General features: G+C 60.6%; 2 protein-coding genes across 5 annotated transcripts in view; both read right to left on the bottom strand.

The window, feature by feature from the left end:
* RPS6KA4 (ribosomal protein S6 kinase A4) overlaps positions 1-4,881 on the bottom strand; it is a 14,165-nt gene extending 9,284 nt beyond the window's left edge. For 2 of the 4 annotated variants that reach the window (XM_025358209.1, XM_025358207.1), the window contains exons 1-8: positions 4,587-4,881; positions 4,428-4,499; positions 3,497-3,715; positions 3,286-3,401; positions 2,324-2,431; positions 2,019-2,099; positions 1,824-1,927; positions 1,567-1,717 (exon numbers count right to left, since the gene is read on the bottom strand). In XM_025358209.1, coding sequence (XP_025213994.1) covers positions 1,567-1,717; positions 1,824-1,927; positions 2,019-2,099; positions 2,324-2,431; positions 3,286-3,401; positions 3,497-3,715; positions 4,428-4,499; positions 4,587-4,641 — 906 coding nt within the window. In that variant the 5' untranslated portion in view covers positions 4,642-4,881. The remainder of the gene's footprint in view (positions 1-1,566; positions 1,718-1,823; positions 1,928-2,018; positions 2,100-2,323; positions 2,432-3,285; positions 3,402-3,496; positions 3,716-4,427; positions 4,500-4,586) is intronic. The other 2 variants (XM_025358211.1, XM_025358208.1) reach the window with 2 other exon arrangements.
* Positions 4,882-6,228: 1,347 nt separating this feature from the next.
* CCDC88B (coiled-coil domain containing 88B) overlaps positions 6,229-15,719 on the bottom strand; it is a 17,012-nt gene continuing 7,521 nt past the window's right edge. Inside the window, exons 15-27 of the mRNA XM_025355606.1 lie at positions 13,994-14,121; positions 13,784-13,901; positions 12,205-12,300; positions 11,816-11,956; positions 11,046-11,302; positions 10,568-10,711; positions 10,216-10,402; positions 9,958-10,103; positions 9,645-9,743; positions 9,288-9,454; positions 8,345-8,551; positions 8,117-8,185; positions 6,229-6,724 (exon numbers count right to left, since the gene is read on the bottom strand). Of these exons, the coding sequence (XP_025211391.1) occupies positions 6,669-6,724; positions 8,117-8,185; positions 8,345-8,551; positions 9,288-9,454; positions 9,645-9,743; positions 9,958-10,103; positions 10,216-10,402; positions 10,568-10,711; positions 11,046-11,302; positions 11,816-11,956; positions 12,205-12,300; positions 13,784-13,901; positions 13,994-14,121 (1,815 nt within the window). The 3' untranslated portion in view covers positions 6,229-6,668. The remainder of the gene's footprint in view (positions 6,725-8,116; positions 8,186-8,344; positions 8,552-9,287; positions 9,455-9,644; positions 9,744-9,957; positions 10,104-10,215; positions 10,403-10,567; positions 10,712-11,045; positions 11,303-11,815; positions 11,957-12,204; positions 12,301-13,783; positions 13,902-13,993; positions 14,122-15,719) is intronic.

The following is a 15,719-nucleotide window of genomic DNA, read 5'->3' on the forward strand; positions in this document are numbered from 1 at the left end:
AAAAAAAAAAAAAAAAAAAAAAACAAAACAAAACAAAAGAAAAAAGAAAAAGACAGAAGGAGGGAAAGACCCCTGCCACACATCAGGCCTTGAAGACCTTGGGGCCTCTCCTGTATTACTGGTCAACCCACTCCAGCATCTGGCGCAGCACCCAGCATAGGCGAAGGGTGGGCTTGAGGAATTCACTGAAAGAAACCAACACTGCTCAGATGCTTTCCCCGCCCCCAACTCCCCACCCTGTGCAAAGGGACATCTTCACCTCAAAGACATAGATTCCTATCTAAGAAATCATCTCAGGCAGGCCCTCCCAGGGCTTGGAAGATTCAAAGAGACGGCACTTGAAGTGTGAGTAACACAGTACCTGGCCCACAATAAGTGCCCAGAAATGGGTGCTTTTGTTTAGATGTCAGGCGAGTGGCAAATCTGATGCCTACACTTAAGCAGAAGACCATTAAGGACAGGCATTCAAGCCACCCAGCCTTGGGTTGAATCTGAGCTCCATCACTTCCTGGACAAAGAACTTAATTGTTTGGAGCCTCAGCTTCCTCATCTGTAAAGATGGGGATAAGAATCAAGGTGGTTGCCCCTTGTCCCCACAGCAGGGCACTGTGGCTCACGCCTGTAATCCCAGCACTTTGGGAGGCTGAGGCAGGTGGATCACTTGAGGTCAGGAGTTCGAGACCAGCCTGGCCAAAATGGTGAAACCCCATCTCTACTAAAAATATAAAAATTAGCCACTCGTGGTGGCATGTGCCTGTAATCCCAACTACTTGGGAGGCTGAGGCAGCAGGATCGCTTGAACTCGTGAACTGGAGGTTGCAGTGAGCTGAGATCGCACCACTGTACTCCAGCCCCAGAGACAAAGTGAAACTCCATCTAAAAAATAAGAATCAGGTAGTTGTGAGGGTGAAATGTGTTCATGTCTATAAAGGGCCGACACACAGTAGGTATTCACTGTTACAAAGTCCTGCTGGGCGATGACGCTGGCCAGGCCCAGCCCCTGAGTCAGAGCATTCTCACATGGCCAGATTCACTCTGCACTGTACTCTAATGTGTGTGCTCCTAACAAGTGAGCAAACACCCATGTGTGCTGACCAACTGTCCTTCTGAATGACAGGCACACAGACTGCACAGGGACAGGGATAAAGAACAAAATGCCTGGGTGGGTGCTAAAAGCCATAAGTGTGGGTTTTAGTACTGATCTGGGCCAGCAGGAGATCTATCTAGAGCCAAGGTCTGTTCCCAGCTCGGCACCATTTACTGTGCCATCTGGGGCAGGTCACCTGCCTTCTCTGGGTCTGTCCAGTGAAAGGACCAACCAATCCATTCTCAAATCCCTGACAGTCCCAACAGCCAATGAACCTAGAGTCCTTTCTTTCAGGAATGCATCTGCCAAGTTTCAGTGGGGATGGATGTGAAGAGAAACCTAGCTTACACACACTTGCTTTCTTTCTCTGGGGGGATTTCCAAATAAAGTGAAACTGGCCAGGCACAACCTCAACCTGGAACAGCAGCCCCACCTGGGTATGCACCAGGGGGTGTGGGGCCCTGAGTCAGGAGCCTCACCTGGAAGAAAGGGTGGTTCCGGACTTCCTGTGCCCCCTGGGGCCCCGCGCCCAATCGCTTCTTGGGATCCTTGCAAAGCAGCCGCTGCAGCAGGTCCTGCGCCACGGGCCCGATCCGAGGGGGGAAGGGAGGGGAGCACTTCAGGATCCGTCTGGGAGGATTGGGGGGGCGTCAGGGGCAGCAAGCCCCCCCCCCACAGCGCTGCCCAGGCAGGCCCTGCAGCCCCCTGGCCGCCCTCCACGTCCAGCTCTACTCACCGAGACACCTCAGCCTGCGTGTTCCTCTCACCCTCCAGGGTGAAGGGCGAGGCCCCCGTCAGCAGCTCGAAGAGCAAGATGCCCAGGCTCCACCAGTCCACAGCCTGTGGGTGGAGCCAGGGTGAGAGCCTGCGTCTCCCCTGCCTCACACCCCCCCTTTCCACCTCCCCCAGCCCCACTTCCCTGCCAACCCACCTTGCCATGCCCCGCCTTGCTACGGATGATTTCCGGGGCCATGTACTCAATGGTGCCACAGAAGGAGAAGGTCCGCTCTTTCTGGGAGGGCAAGAGGTCCTGTTTAGATGGCCAAGCCTCTCCTGTGCTCCAGCGCCCCACAAGGCCCAGAGTAAGACTTGCTCAACTTGTGAGGTTGGAGAGTTGAGCTGTGGAAACTTCTTGGAGCTATTCACTTCTGCAGCCCCAGAATGCAGGCCCAGAGCAGGAAGAGGCAGGAAGGAGGATCAAATGGGACACTGCAGGCAGAGACAACCCCCACTCACCTCCTCCGTCAGGAACTCCTTGCTCAGCCCGAAGTCCGTGAGGACAATGTGGCCCTCGGAGTCCAGCAGCACATTCTCCAGTTTCAGGTCTCGGTAAATGATGCCGAGCTGGTAGGAGCAAGAGAGGTGCTGAGGCCTCCTCTCCCAAACCCTCCCCAGCTCCTGCAGCTCCTGGCCCTGCTCAGGATAAGGAGACCCCCCCCCCAGAGAAGGTCATCTGCCTGTAGAGGGGGGTCTTCAGGGCAGAGCCACTGAATAAAAAAGGCCATTTAAGATATAAAGCAGGCCGGGCGCGGTGGCTCACGCCTGTAATCCCAGCACTTTGGGAGGCCGAGGCGAGTGGATCACGAGGTCAGGAGATCAAGACCATCCTGGTTAACACGGTGAAACCCCGTCTCTACTAAAATTAGAAAAAATAAACCAGGCGTGGTGGCGGGCGCCTGTAGTCCCAGCTACTTGAGAGGCTGAGGCAGGAGAATGGCCTGAACCCAGGAGGCGGAGCTTGCAGTGAGCCGAGATCGCGCCACTGCACTCCAGCCTGGGTGACAGAGCGAGACTCCGTCTCAAAAAAAAAAAAAAAAGATATAAAGCAAAGAAGGAGGGCCCCGTGGGACAGGCCCCAAGGTCCCAGAGAGAGGAAAGTCTGTGTGAAGAGCCCCATTTCAAGGGGGCCTTTGGAGCCAGGCCATGAGGTTTCCATTTGAGGAAGTTCTGTGAATGCAGCCCTGAGTTCCCTGAAAAAGGAAAGCCCCTTCGAGGAGGTGCCAGGGGAGGGGACCCCAGCAAGCAGCGATGAGGCTTCTTGTAAGGGGTCCTGGGGAAGTAGCTCCAGTTCCCACCCAGCTCACCACTGGCCCCCCAGGAAGCCCAGGGGGAAGCCTGAGGCTGCCCTGCCTGCAGATTCCTTCGAAGGCCCAGACCCAGTTCCCATGGCAACAGCCTGTGACCAGGTCTTCACCCACCTTGTGCAGGTGTTCCAGGGCCAGCACGATCTCACCCCCATACACGCGCACCTCAGCCTCCTTGAAGTACTGGCGCTGGTAGAGGTGGGTGAACATCTCTCCGCCGCTCACATAGTCTGGGAGGTGCAGTGGAAGTTAGGAAGCAGCCCCGTCAGGTGGCCTCGCCTGCCCCCAGCCACACCACCCCCGTTAGGATGTGGCGTGCGCTCACCCAGGATGAGGTGCAGCTTGGCATCCGTCTGGAAAGCGTAGTGCAGCGTGACCAGGAAGGGCGCCTGGCGCACCAGCTCCAGCACGGAGCGCTCGGTGCGCGTGTGCTCCTGCGTCTTGGCGCGCTGCACCAGCGCCGCCTTGCGCAGCACCTTCATGGCGTACAGCTTCCCCGCGTCGTGCCCGCCCGCCTTCCGCACCAGGAACACCTTGCCGTAGGCTGTGGGAGCAGCGAGTGGGTGGAGGGTAGGCTGTGAGCGGGAGATCGGTGCAGGCTTGGGGGGTGGGGGCGATGCCAACCCAGGAGGGTGTGCAAATTAGGCGAAGGAGCCGGGGCAAGAGGCAGGTGTGCAAAAAGCTGGCAGAGCCTTCTAAGGAAAGGGTGTGCACACCCCGGGAGGGTGCCCAGCAAAACCAGGGAAAGGATGTGCAAACCAGGCTGGAGAGCATGCAACTCCAGGGGGCCTGCTTCGAGGCGTGGGGGCGGGGCATGTGCAAATCTGCGAGAGATCAGATGGATGTGAAAAGATGCCAGTGCAAGGAAGGGAGGCAGAGGTGTGCACCTGGCTGGGGAAGAGATGGGCAAACCAGCGCTGGGGCGTTTGCAAAATGTGGGAGGGGATCCCATATTGAAAGAAAGGGAGGAGCTATGCAAATAACTTGAGAGGGGTGCAAGTCCCCCTCCCCAAGGTGTTGGCAAATCCAGGGGGGCATGCACGCACAGGACCGTGGAGGGAGAAGTGATGTCAACGTGGAGTGCCCTGGAAGTGGGCATGCAAACCCTGGCAAGGCAGGGCGGGGCAGGCAAGGCAGGCTGTGCCGGGAAAGGGTGGGGGGCCTGCTCAGTGGCTTGGCCCAGGCCCAGGAGTGAGCAGGCAGGAGGTCAGGGGCACCGCGCCTGGGACGCCTGCCCGGTGGATGGGGGTCCTCACCTCCCGTGCCCAGCACCTTGAGCAGCTCGAAGTTCTCCACGCTCACCTTCTCCTCGTGCCCGGTCAGGTTGGCTGTGGGCACAGGGGGTGAATGAACCCAGCCGGTCCATGACCCGTCCCGGCCCGCCCGGGGCAGCCGCAGTCAGGCCCCACACCCACCTTCAGTGATCCGCAGCTCCACGGCGCAGCTCTCATCCTCGTCTTCGTCCCCCATGGCGGGCGGGTCGCTGGGGCCCGCGCGGCTCGGGCTCCGGGCGGCGCCGGTTACATGGCGGCTCCGGCCGGGGCGGGCGCTTCCTGGTGCCGCCTCCGGGGCCGAGGCGGGCGCCGGCACCGCCTCCCGGCTCCCCGCCCTACGCGGCCTGAGTCAGGCGGCTGGAACGTGACAGCGCCGGGCTGCCGGTGGGCGGCCGGCTGGGGACGCCCTGTCTCCCGAGCCCCCCGGCCAAGCCTCAGGGCCGTGCGCTCCGGGACCTTACTCGACTCTCCGGGGAACTGGAAACACCCCGTGGGAGCCATCCCTGAGCCCGTGGGTAACCTGGAGCCTCTGGGGCATTTGCCCCCAAGACAGGGGTCTGCCTGGGAATGCCGGCTGCAGCCAGTGGCTGGAGGACACCAGGAGTCTGTGCCCCAAGATGGGGGGCGAGGTGCCTGGTGCTGGGCAGGCTGAGAAGGGGTCTGGATCCTGGAAGTCACTCAGCTCTCAGGCAGTGGGGCCTGCCCTACTCCACCTTCCTGGGGGTGGCCACCAGGGTCCCACTCCCCAGCGGACTGGCCTTTGCAAAGAGGAGCCTCATCACCAAGAGGGGGCTGGAACCAAGCCTGGCACCCCATGGCAAGGAGGAGTGGCCAGTTTTCTGACCAGCTCTCTGTAGAGGGGGCCTGCAGAATCACATCAGCCCCCAGCCACCATGCAGAGCCCACCAGGTGCCATGCGCACCTCATGTGTGCTGCCCCTGTTGTCTCCTAACCTGATGCAGTACCCAGCTTAGAGCCCTGAGTAGGCCTCAAGAAGAGATGTCAGTGCCACACGGGGTTGCCCCCTCTCCCCATGAGGCCCAGGGCCCCTGCTGACTGGTCCTCCTGAGCCTCTGCTCCCTCTTCTTCTTCTTGCCTTCCCCTTCCTGACCACCAATGGGGCCACCTAGCAAAGTGGGACAGCCATGAGGCCCCAGGCCCTGAGACCGGTGGGGAGGGGCTCGCTGCTCCTCTGCCAGCTGGAGAGGCCAGGATGTCCACCCCACACCGTGTCCTGTGAAGCCCTGGCTGAGAGGAGGAGGGACTCAGGCTGCTGCAGGTCACACCTGGGAGGCTGGTCGGGCTGCCCCTCCCAGCTCTGCATCCCCCAAGTTCAGGCTGCCTCATCTCAGCCCTGGGCAGCCCCACCCTCCCCTGGGCGGCCCCAGGTACCCTGACTCACATCCTGCACCTCAACCTAATTGCCCCCCTTCTCAGGCATCATGCTAGAGGCCCTGGTCAGAGAGCCAGTGTCCCTCCCACCCCTCCTGGCAGCCCCTGGCATTAAGTAATGCCCCGCCAGGCTGTGAACTGCCCCCCACCCCTTAGCCCAGATCTTAGACTCCAATCCCTGCTGGCTACCCAGGATGTCATCCCCTCTCCACCTCACCAGGACATTCGGGCTTTGGCCAGCCAGACTGGCCAAGCCCCTGGAGAAAGGCCTGTGTCGCCCTGTTCAGGCAGGGGCCTTCTGCCCACAGACCCCCGCCAACCAGGAGGACTAGGGCGGCATGTGTTCCTGGTGCCCCGAGGTACCCAATGCAGCCAACAGACAGAGCAAGACTCAGAAGGCTGCAGTTCAGCTTTATTCTCTTGCCCCTCATGTCCAGCTGAGGCTCAAGATCAGCCCAGGCCACAGTCCCCCGGCACTGGGACTCAGCTCCCTGCCTGGACTGGGCAGGGGGCTCTCTTGCCTACTCCTGCCAGCCTCCTTCAGCTGGGGGATCTCCCAGAGACCGCTGCCTCAGCGGGAGCCACCTGGAAGAGCCAGAATCCCGGCCTAGAGCCACTCGTGGGGACCAGCTGTCCCCCCTGTCCACACACTTGTCCCAGCTCCACCTCCGGGCCCCGGCACCGACCATGGAGGATCTCCAGGCCCAGGCCTCCTTGTCCAAGGACTCCCCTTGGGGGCCCTGGCTCCCTGAGCTCTTGGGCTGCCTGGGCCCCCCGCTGACACTCCAGCGGCAAGAGGGCTGCAGTCCCGATCCTGCTGTCCCCATGGTGTCACTGGCTGAGGGACGGGGTGAGGGGACGTTTCTCCGGTTCCTGTACCTCGGGGCCTAGAGGGAAAGGCTCAGCTCAGACCCGCCTCCCTCAGGAGGACTTCCAGAGTCCCAGGAGGCCTACAGGCTCGAGCACCTTCTGCCCACCCCCGACCTGCCAATACCCACCGCTTCCAGCTGCACCATGCCTGCTCTTCCCTCAGCGGTTCCCTCTGCCCAGAATGGTGTTCTCAGGTGTGTCCACACGATAAACTCTCCCCTCAAGTCTTTGCTCCAACTTTACCTCCTCTCTGAGGCCCACCCCAGCACCCAAGTTACTAAAACTCCAACCAGCCTGCCCAGAGGTCCTGAGCTCCTGACCCCTCCCCTGCTCTCCTTTCTTCCCAGAGCATTAGCGCCTCCTGATGGTCCATGGGGTGTAGGGCTGAGCTGCCCTGGGTGAGCTGAACAGGTGAGATGGGGCTGGCCTGTGACGTGCTTCAAAGATCTACTATGTTTTTTGTTTTTTGTTTTTGAGGCAGTCTCACTCTGTCACCAAGGCTGGAGTGCAATGGCGTGATCTTGGCTCACTGCACCCTCCGCCTCCCAGGTTCAAGTGATTCTCCTGCCTCAGTCCCCTGAGTAGGTGGGATTACAGGCATCCCATACCTGACTAATTTTTGTATTTTTAGCAGAGACAGAGTTCCACCATGTTGGCTAGGCTGGTTTCTAACTTCTGGCCTCAAGTGATCTGCCTGCCTTGGCCTCCCAAACTGCCAAAGACTTACTATGAAAAAAATCACATCTGGCCGGGCGCAGTGGCTCACACCTATAATCCCAGCACTTTGGGAGGCCGAAGTGGGCAGATCATCTGAGGTCAAGAGTTCGAGACCAGCCTGACCAACATAGTGGAACCCCATCTCTACTAAAATAATAATAATACAAAATTAGCCTGGCGTGGTGGCCCATGCCTGTAATCCCAGCTACTCGAGAGGCTGAAGCAGGAGAATCGTTTGAACCTGGGAGGCAGAGGTTGCAGTGAGCCAAAGAGTGAAACTCCATCTCAAAAAAAAATAAAAGTCATGTCTAATAGCTCATTCATGATTTTTACACTGGCTACATGCTGAAATGGTAATAGTGTAGGCATATTGAGTTAAATGTTATTAAAATCCATTTTACCTGTCTCTTTTCACTTTTTCTGGTGAGCCTACTGGAAAAGTTAAAATTATCAGGTGGTTCACACCGTATTTCTAGTGAACAGGGCTGTTGTAGATAATAATTACTTTTAGGCAAATTGTTTACTACTATCTGCCTCCTCACACCGGAATGTTCCCTGCTGTGTCCCCTGCCAGCACGTCACCTGGCACTTGGTAAAGGATCATGGTCAAATGACAGAATGGATGAATGAGGTTCTGCCAGGGGTCCCAGGCAGGACAAAGAACGCTGCTCCTTCCTCAGGCCCCCACTCACCCTCTCGGTTGGCATCTGTTTCGTGCTCCTGGAGGGTCTCAACGGAGTTCTCCCATCCCACACCAGGTCCTGGGAGGCACAAGGCAACCACTGGGCCCAGGGCCAGGGCGGAAGCGGACAGAGCTTGCAGGAGACACAGGGGACAAGAAGGAAGCCTCCTCCCCCAAGGAGCTGGTGGGTCCACAAAGAGTTGGGGGGCTGGCTGGGACAGTGACCCTTGTCCCTCACCTTTGCTGTGGGAGATGGGTGCCCCCAGGGGCCCTGGACGGCGCTGTCGGAATCGTTGCCTAGGGGTGTCCCCAGGGCTGAATGACTCAGAGCTTCGGCCCACCGGGAACCTTGAGCTGAGTTTCCGCCGCTGCCCGCCTGCCAAGGTCTCATCCCGCAGGCAGAGGGAGCTCTGGGCCCGGCGCATGGGTGCCGGGGAAGGGAACCCTGCAAGAGGCACAGGCAGGGAGGGGGTCAGAGGAGGGGAGGGGGGCTGAGACTCATGCAGGGAGGGGGTCAGAGGAGGGGAGGGGGGCTGAGGCTCATGCAGGAAGGGGGTCAGAGGAGGGGAGGGGGGCTGAGGCTCGTGCAGGGAGGAGGTCAGAGAAGGGAAAGGGGGGGCTGAGGCTCATGCAGGAAGGGGGTCAGAGGAGGGGAAGGGGGCTGAGGCTCATGTAGGGAGGGGGTCAGAGGAGCAGGGGCCTAGGTGGAGTGGAGGGGCCAGTGGGTGAAGCTGCCCAGGGCCAGGGAGAGGAGGTGCAGAGAGGGGGTAGGAGCCAGGCAAATGAGGGGGCAGCAGGACGCTGGCCCTGTGCTGGCCTTGACACTAACTCACTGCATGACCTTGGGCAAGGAGCTTCCCCTCCCGGGGCCTCAGTCTCCTCATCTGCAGTCTAGGATCAATGACCTCTCCCTAGAGTCCTCTGCACCTCCCAGATCCTGGGCTCCTCTGCAGATGGGGCAGGCTAGGTGGGGGATAGCACAGGCAGGAGAGAGGTGTGGGCCAAGGGTGACCCTGCAGGGCCCAGGGCAAAGAGCCCCTGGTGGCATCAGGGCAGGCTGAGCAGGCCTCAGGGAAGGCCAATGGGGTCATGCATGCAGGCCAGGCAGTGAGGCAGGTGCCAAGGTAGGGGCAGAGGATGTGGGGCAGGGACCATCCTGGCCACCTGACCCCCAGACCCACCTGTCCCATCTGCCTCCCTGCCCTCAGGAAGCTCCGTCTCCGGGGGGCCCCCCAGGCTCTCGGTGCTGCCAGCCCCATCGGCCCCCAGGCGCAGCCCCCCAGGGGGGCCCCCCTCCCGCCGGGGCCGCATCAGCCTCTTCACCTTGTCTGCCAGCCAGCTGCCCTTCCTGGGGGCAAGAGGGCACAAGACGGGATCAGGACAGGGAGGAGGGAGGGAGCAAAGGGTGTCCTGGGGATGGCAAAGGCCAGGTTGACCTTCATGGGGCCTGGACCTGAGCTGGGCCTGGGGTCAGAGGCCAGGGCAGGGGCAGAGGTTAGCAGGATGTCCAGCCTGAGGGAGGTGACAGGGCTGCTCACTTGGTCCGGGGCAGGGGCCCAGGCTCCAGCACGCGGTATTGGTCCATGATCTTCTCCACGAGCTTCTGCTTCTCTCGGCGCAGGGCATTAAGCTGTTCCCTGGCAGGAGTGAGAAGGGAGAGGTGGGTGTGAGGCCCAGGGAAGCCAAGGCAGTAGCAAGGCACAGGCTGCAGCGAGGACGCACTGGTCCCATGCCACAGATCGGACTGACCTGGAAGGTCAGCTCCAACACTGTCCCTAGGCCCTCACTGGGGGATCTCCCCAGGAATGCCCAAAGGGGAGGCCCTACCCCGCTCCCAGTCGGCCCACTCACAGGTACTCCCGCTGTTCGCGGTGCAGGTGGTCCCGGCTCTCCAGGCTGCGCTCCAGGAGCTCCCTGTTCTCCCGGCTCAGGGCCTGCACTTCAGTCAGCAGCTGCCGGTTCTCCTCTTCCTGGGCACTCCGCAGCTGTGTCAATAGCTGGCAGGAGGGCAACATGGGTCAGGGGGTGGGACCCAGCTCAGGACCACCTGGGTATAGGCTTCCTGCTCCCCCACACATACCCACACCCCCGCCGGCCCCCCATCCACACCTCACACTGTGTGGTCAGCCGGCAGGCGCTCAGGTCCAGCTGCTGGTTGGACTCGCGCAGCTGCTGGCTCTGCATCTCCAGCTGTGCCCGCTCCAGCTCCAGCCGCGCCAGCCGGCCCCGTAGCTCCCCGCGTTCACCCTGAAGTTCACCCCGCTCCCGAGACACCTCTGCCAGCAGCAGCTGAGCCCTTGGGAGGAAGGAGAGCTGTTCTCCAAGGGACCTGGGTCCTCAGTCCGAGTGCTGGCCAGACGAGTTATGCCGGAGAGGGGAGGCCAGGCAGGACCCCACACCCCCAACCCACTTTCGGGATGGGGCCATTGAGAGCTGCTAGGGGCTGTGGCAGGGCCGGCACCTGTCGTGCTCGCTCTGAAGCCTCCGCAGCTCCTCCTCCAGGCCCCGCTGCCGATGCCCATCCTGCATCAGGCGTTCACGCTCTGCCAGTAGGGCCACCTCCTGGGCCTCCACGCTGGCCCGCTGGGCCTGCAGCTGCTCATGCCTGGGATGGACAAGGGGCTAAGAGGGCTGCATGAACCTATGGCCACCACAAGCAGCCAGCTGGACTATCTGAGCCCAGAGGAGGTCTGTCACCTCCTAAGCATAGGTCCCCCAGGGAAAGCCATTGGGCAGAAAGCCATGCCAGGTGCCCACCACTCCCAACAGGTGAGCCCCACGGGGAGCCCAGCCCAGAAGTGTGGGGAGCACAACAGTGGCGGGGGTATCACAGAGCGGAGGTGGAGGTGCTTCCTGATGGGAGTCAGACCTGCCAAGGGGAGTCTTCTCTGGCAGATAGGGGGTGCCAGGGGAGGAGCTGGGCATTTGGTGATGCTCACCTGCCCTGCAGCTCCCGGTGAGCCAACTCCAGTGCCCGCATGTTGGCCTTGAGGTCTCGGTGCCGCACCAGCAGTCCCTCTAGCTCGGCCTCCTGCCGCCGCTGCAGCTGTGCCAGGGCCTCGTGGTCCCGAAGCAGGGCCTGCTGCTGCCCGCGGGTCTCCTCCTGGGACCGCCGCGCCGACTGCACCTCCTCCTCCAGCACCTCCAGCTTCCGATGCAGCTCCTGGCCCTTAATCTCCAGCACAGACTTCTCGGCCTGGGATGGAGGAGGGAAGCAGAGGCTGCTGGGGAGGAACCCCTGGCTGGAAATCGGGTGAAGGGTCGGGGGCTAAGGGCAGAGGGTAGGGCTCAAGACAAGGAGAGAGCTGTGGAGGAGGCAGAGGGCTGGGGGCACAGGAAGCAGCACAAACCCCAGTCAGAGGCTGATGGCGAGCAGGAGAGAGGCGGCAGAGGCTGGCTGGGCCAGGCTGTCCGGGAGGGGCACAGGGCAGAATGGGACTAATGGCTCCCTGTGGAGGGGAGGGCTGGGACGGTGAGAGGGCAGGGGGACACAGGTGCAGATGTGGGGGCTGGCAGCAGGTAGGAGGAGACAGCGGCAGGGAGGATGGTGCACAATGGTGGCTGGGGTCATAGGACAAGGATAAATGAAGCTGTAGAAGAGGTGGGGCAGCTGGCTGGGAGCTGGGATAGAAAAAGGCCACAGGACGATCCAAAAGGGGCAGGAGGGGGCAGTACATGGGCAGGGATGGGAACCCGGGCGGCCACCCACCTGCAGGCGGCTGCTGTGCTCCTGCGCCCGCTGGCTCTGCAGCAGCAGCTCCTGGGCACGGCCCTGCAGGCTCCCCAGCTGCCCCTCCAGGTGCTGTAGCTGCCCCTGCAAAGCTGCCTTCTCTGCCACCAGTGTTGCATTCTGCCCAGAAGTGGGGGTTAGCGGTAGCCAGGTGGCGGGGGCACCCCCAGTGCCTACCACAGGCCCACAATCACACTGCACGGGGCACCCCCACCCCCGGGCCCACTGTGGGCCCACACTCACACTGCACAGGGCACCTCCCCAGGGCTCACACTGCACCAGGCACTCCCCCCGCCCAGGACCCACTGTGGGTCCACACTCACACTGCATGGGGCACCTCCCCAGGGCTCACTGTGGCCCACACTCACACTGCGTTCCACCTCAATAAGTCGCACATTCTGGGTCTCCACCAGCCGAGGCTCCGCACGCTCTTTGGGCCCCAGCCCCGCGGGGCCCTGGCGCAGCTGCAAGGAGAGTCCCTTGGAAGTCATGCAGGGCAGCGGCTTGGGGATGCCGCAAGGACCCGCGCTTATGGGCCTGTCCTGCCAGCAGCATTTAGCCAGGGCCATCCTGCCCCAATCTCATGTCTTCCCTTGGATCCCACAAGTCCCTGCTCTTGGTTCCTGAAGCTCCACCATCTCCACCCTGCCCTTCTCAACTTCTCTGTCTGCAGCAGAGCCTTCTTCTCATAACACCTCTCCATCCCACTACTCCTCTAAGCCTCTTTGGTTTTCGGTTTTTGTTTTTGTTTTTGTTTTGAGACAGAGTCTCGCTCTGTAGCCCAGGCTGGAGTGCAGTGGTGTGATCTCAGCTCACTGCAACCTCTGCCTCCCAGATTCAAGCAATTCTCCTGCCTCAGCCTCCCGAGTAGCTGGGACTACAGATGTGGGCCACCTCGCCCAGCTAATTTTGGGGTTTTTTTGTTTTTGTTTTTTGTGGGGTTTTTTTGAGACGGAGTCTCACTCTGTCGCCCGGGCTGGAGTGCAGTGATGCAATCTCGGCTCACTACAACCTCTGCCTCCCGGGTTCAAGCAATTCCCCTGCCTCGGCCTCCCAAGTAGCTGGGACTACAGGCACCCGCCAACATGCCCAGCTAATTTGTGTGTGTGTGTTTAGTAGAGATGGGGTTTCACAGTGTTCATCAGGATGGTCTCGATCTCCTGACCTCGTGATCCATCTGCCTCAGCCTCCCAAAGTGCTGGGATTACAGGCTTGAGCCACCACGCCTGGCCTGGTTTTTGTATTTTTAGTAGAGATGGGATTTCACCATATTGGTCACGCTGGTCTCGAACTCCTGACTTCAGGTGATCCACCCGCCTTGGCCTCCCAAAGTGCTGGGATTACAGGCATGAGTTGCTGCACGGGACCTCCTCTAAGCCTGTATTTCAACCCCACCTCCTCCACAAAACCTCCCCTGATTGACTCACATGCACCTGTTGGGTACCTTGCTGGGTGGCACCCTCCCAAGCCCCTGTATGGCCTCCTCACAGCCCCTGGCACCTAGTTATCATCACCTGTTTTCTTGCCTCTATCCTGCCTGGACTGTGAGCTCCCTGAGGATGGCAGCCTGGGATTAGGCCCCACCACCCCACCCTCCGTATGGAGCCCACACACAGCCCAGGCATCAGAAACCATAACTGACTTCCTTGATGCCAAGCGCTGAGCTCCCTAAGCAGTGGGGCACCCCGGGTGAGAGAGGCGGAGCAGTCATCCACAGCAGAAGTTCTGTCCATGTGCAGAATGGGGAAAATGAGACCCCGGGTAAGTCAACACGGCCACCTGACTCCCAGCACAGTGCTCCCTCCAACAGGCCCCACATGGGGAGTGATACAAGTAGCTAGCCAAGAATCCAGGGGCAAGACCAGCAGCACACGCGACCCTGGCATCTGCTCATGGGATGGAGAGCGGGGTGGCATGGTCCCCAGCTCCCAGGCCATCAGGCATCACCTGGAACAGCTCCTCTTCCAGCTGCAGGGCCCTGGTCTTGAGCTCCATCAGCGCCTCCTCCTTGCTGGTCGCCGCCGCCTGCAGCTCAGCTTCCAGCCGCTGCTCCAAGCCCTGGTACCTGCCAGGAGAATCCTTGGCACCCAGCCCCACCCCACGCTCACCCCACCACACCCCTGCCTCCCTCACTTTTCCCCTCAGCCCTGTCCCCACCTCTGGTGCTGGCTTTCCTGTTCTCGCAGAAACTCCTGGCGCTCCAGAGCTGCCTGCTCCAGTTCACGCTGCAGATGCTCCAGCCGGGCCCCCAGCTCCTTGCCCCGCACCACGGCTTTCTCCAGCTCCTGAGGGCAGGCAGAGCAGACTCAGGGCAAGGTGGCAGGGGACAGCCAGAGACAGAGGCCTGAGAGTCAAGAGAGCTGCCTTTCTGTCCTTGACCTGCAATCCTGGGCACGTATCGTTAGCCCTTTGGGCTCTACTTCCCCATCTATAAAATGGGAGCAAAGTCTGGTGCCCTCGAAATTTGGCATGAAAGAGTTGGGGTTCATAAGCCTGGCAGGGCATGAGGAAGGCCCCTGGGCCGGGAGTCAGTGACACATATTGGGAAAGTACCGTCACCTCTCTGAGCCCACGGTTCTTCATGTGCGCAGTGAAAGGTGGATGCGCCCTGTGGGCTGCCACTCCAGCCATGTGACAGCTAGACAGCTAGAGAGGCTCAGCAGAGGCAGGTCTGGTGAGAGACCTTGGCTACAGGGAAAAGGTCACGGAGGACTGGCGGGACAGGAATTCGGGAGTTGACAGTGGGGGCTCGGGGGGTGGGGGGGAGCCAGGATGCTGCCAGCCAGGTGACCTGTGGCCTTTGGCAGTTGGGCTGCACCACTTTGGAAGGAGATGGGAGGCCCATTCTGGCCTGCGGGCCCCAGAGGGAAGGAGACCAAACCATTCTGCCACGTGGGGGGCCTGGAAGGATGAAGCTTCAGGGACAGCACCCATGACCAGTTGCCAGCCAAATCCTGCCTTGGAAGACAAGCCTACAAGCCTTGCCGCTGAAAACTACCTTCCTGGATTAATAACCGTACCTAGGCCTTGCCCAGGGGGCACTGCACCTCCTGACACCCTTGGCCACCACCTCTCCCTGAAAAACTACAAGTCCCATGAGGCACTGCTGCCTGTCTGGCTGGCAGCCACTAGCGCAAGTACTGGGGTAGGAGGCACAGTGACTAAAACCTCCCGCCCAGTCCCTGCCCTGCCCTCCTCTGGGCCCTGGCCACAGCCCTCCTAGGGCCCCCTCCCCCCAGCCTGGGAGGCTTCCCCACCCAGTGGACAACCTGAGAGGCTCCTGGTTCCCTGACCTCGCCCTGGCCAGCCACCTTCTCCTGCTCCAACCAGGAAATCTCACAAAATTCTCCCTTTGTCCCCAGCTTCCCCCACCTTCTCAGTCCTTGGAGCCAGCTCTTCCAGCCCGCCAGCCCTACCCTACCTTCACTGCCTACCTGCTGGCATTCCCTCCCATGGAACAGGTCCATTCTAGGTGCCAGGCATTGCCCCAAGCTCCCTACGCTGATTATCTTACAGGATCCTGTGAGGCAGGTACAATTTTTTTTTTTTTTTTTTTTTTTTTTAGAAGGAGTCTTGGCCGGGCGCGGTGGCTCAAGCCTGTAATCCCAGCACTTTGGGAGGCCGAGGCGGGTGGATCACGAGGTCAGGAGATCGAGACTATCCTGGCTAACATGGTGAAACCCCATCTCTACTAAAAATACAAAAAACTAGCCGGGCGTGGTGGCGGGCGCCTGTAGTCTCAGCTACTTGGGAGGCTGAGGTGGGAGAATGGCGTGAACCCGGGAGGCGGAGCTTGCAGTGAGCCGAGATCACGCCACTGCACTCCAGCCTGGGAGCACAGCGAGACTCCGTCTCAAAAAAAAAAAAAAAAAAAAAAAAAAAA

The sequence above is a fragment of the Theropithecus gelada genome, chromosome 14 (assembly GCF_003255815.1).
Source record: "Theropithecus gelada isolate Dixy chromosome 14, Tgel_1.0, whole genome shotgun sequence".
Lineage (NCBI taxonomy): Eukaryota > Metazoa > Chordata > Mammalia > Primates > Cercopithecidae > Theropithecus > Theropithecus gelada.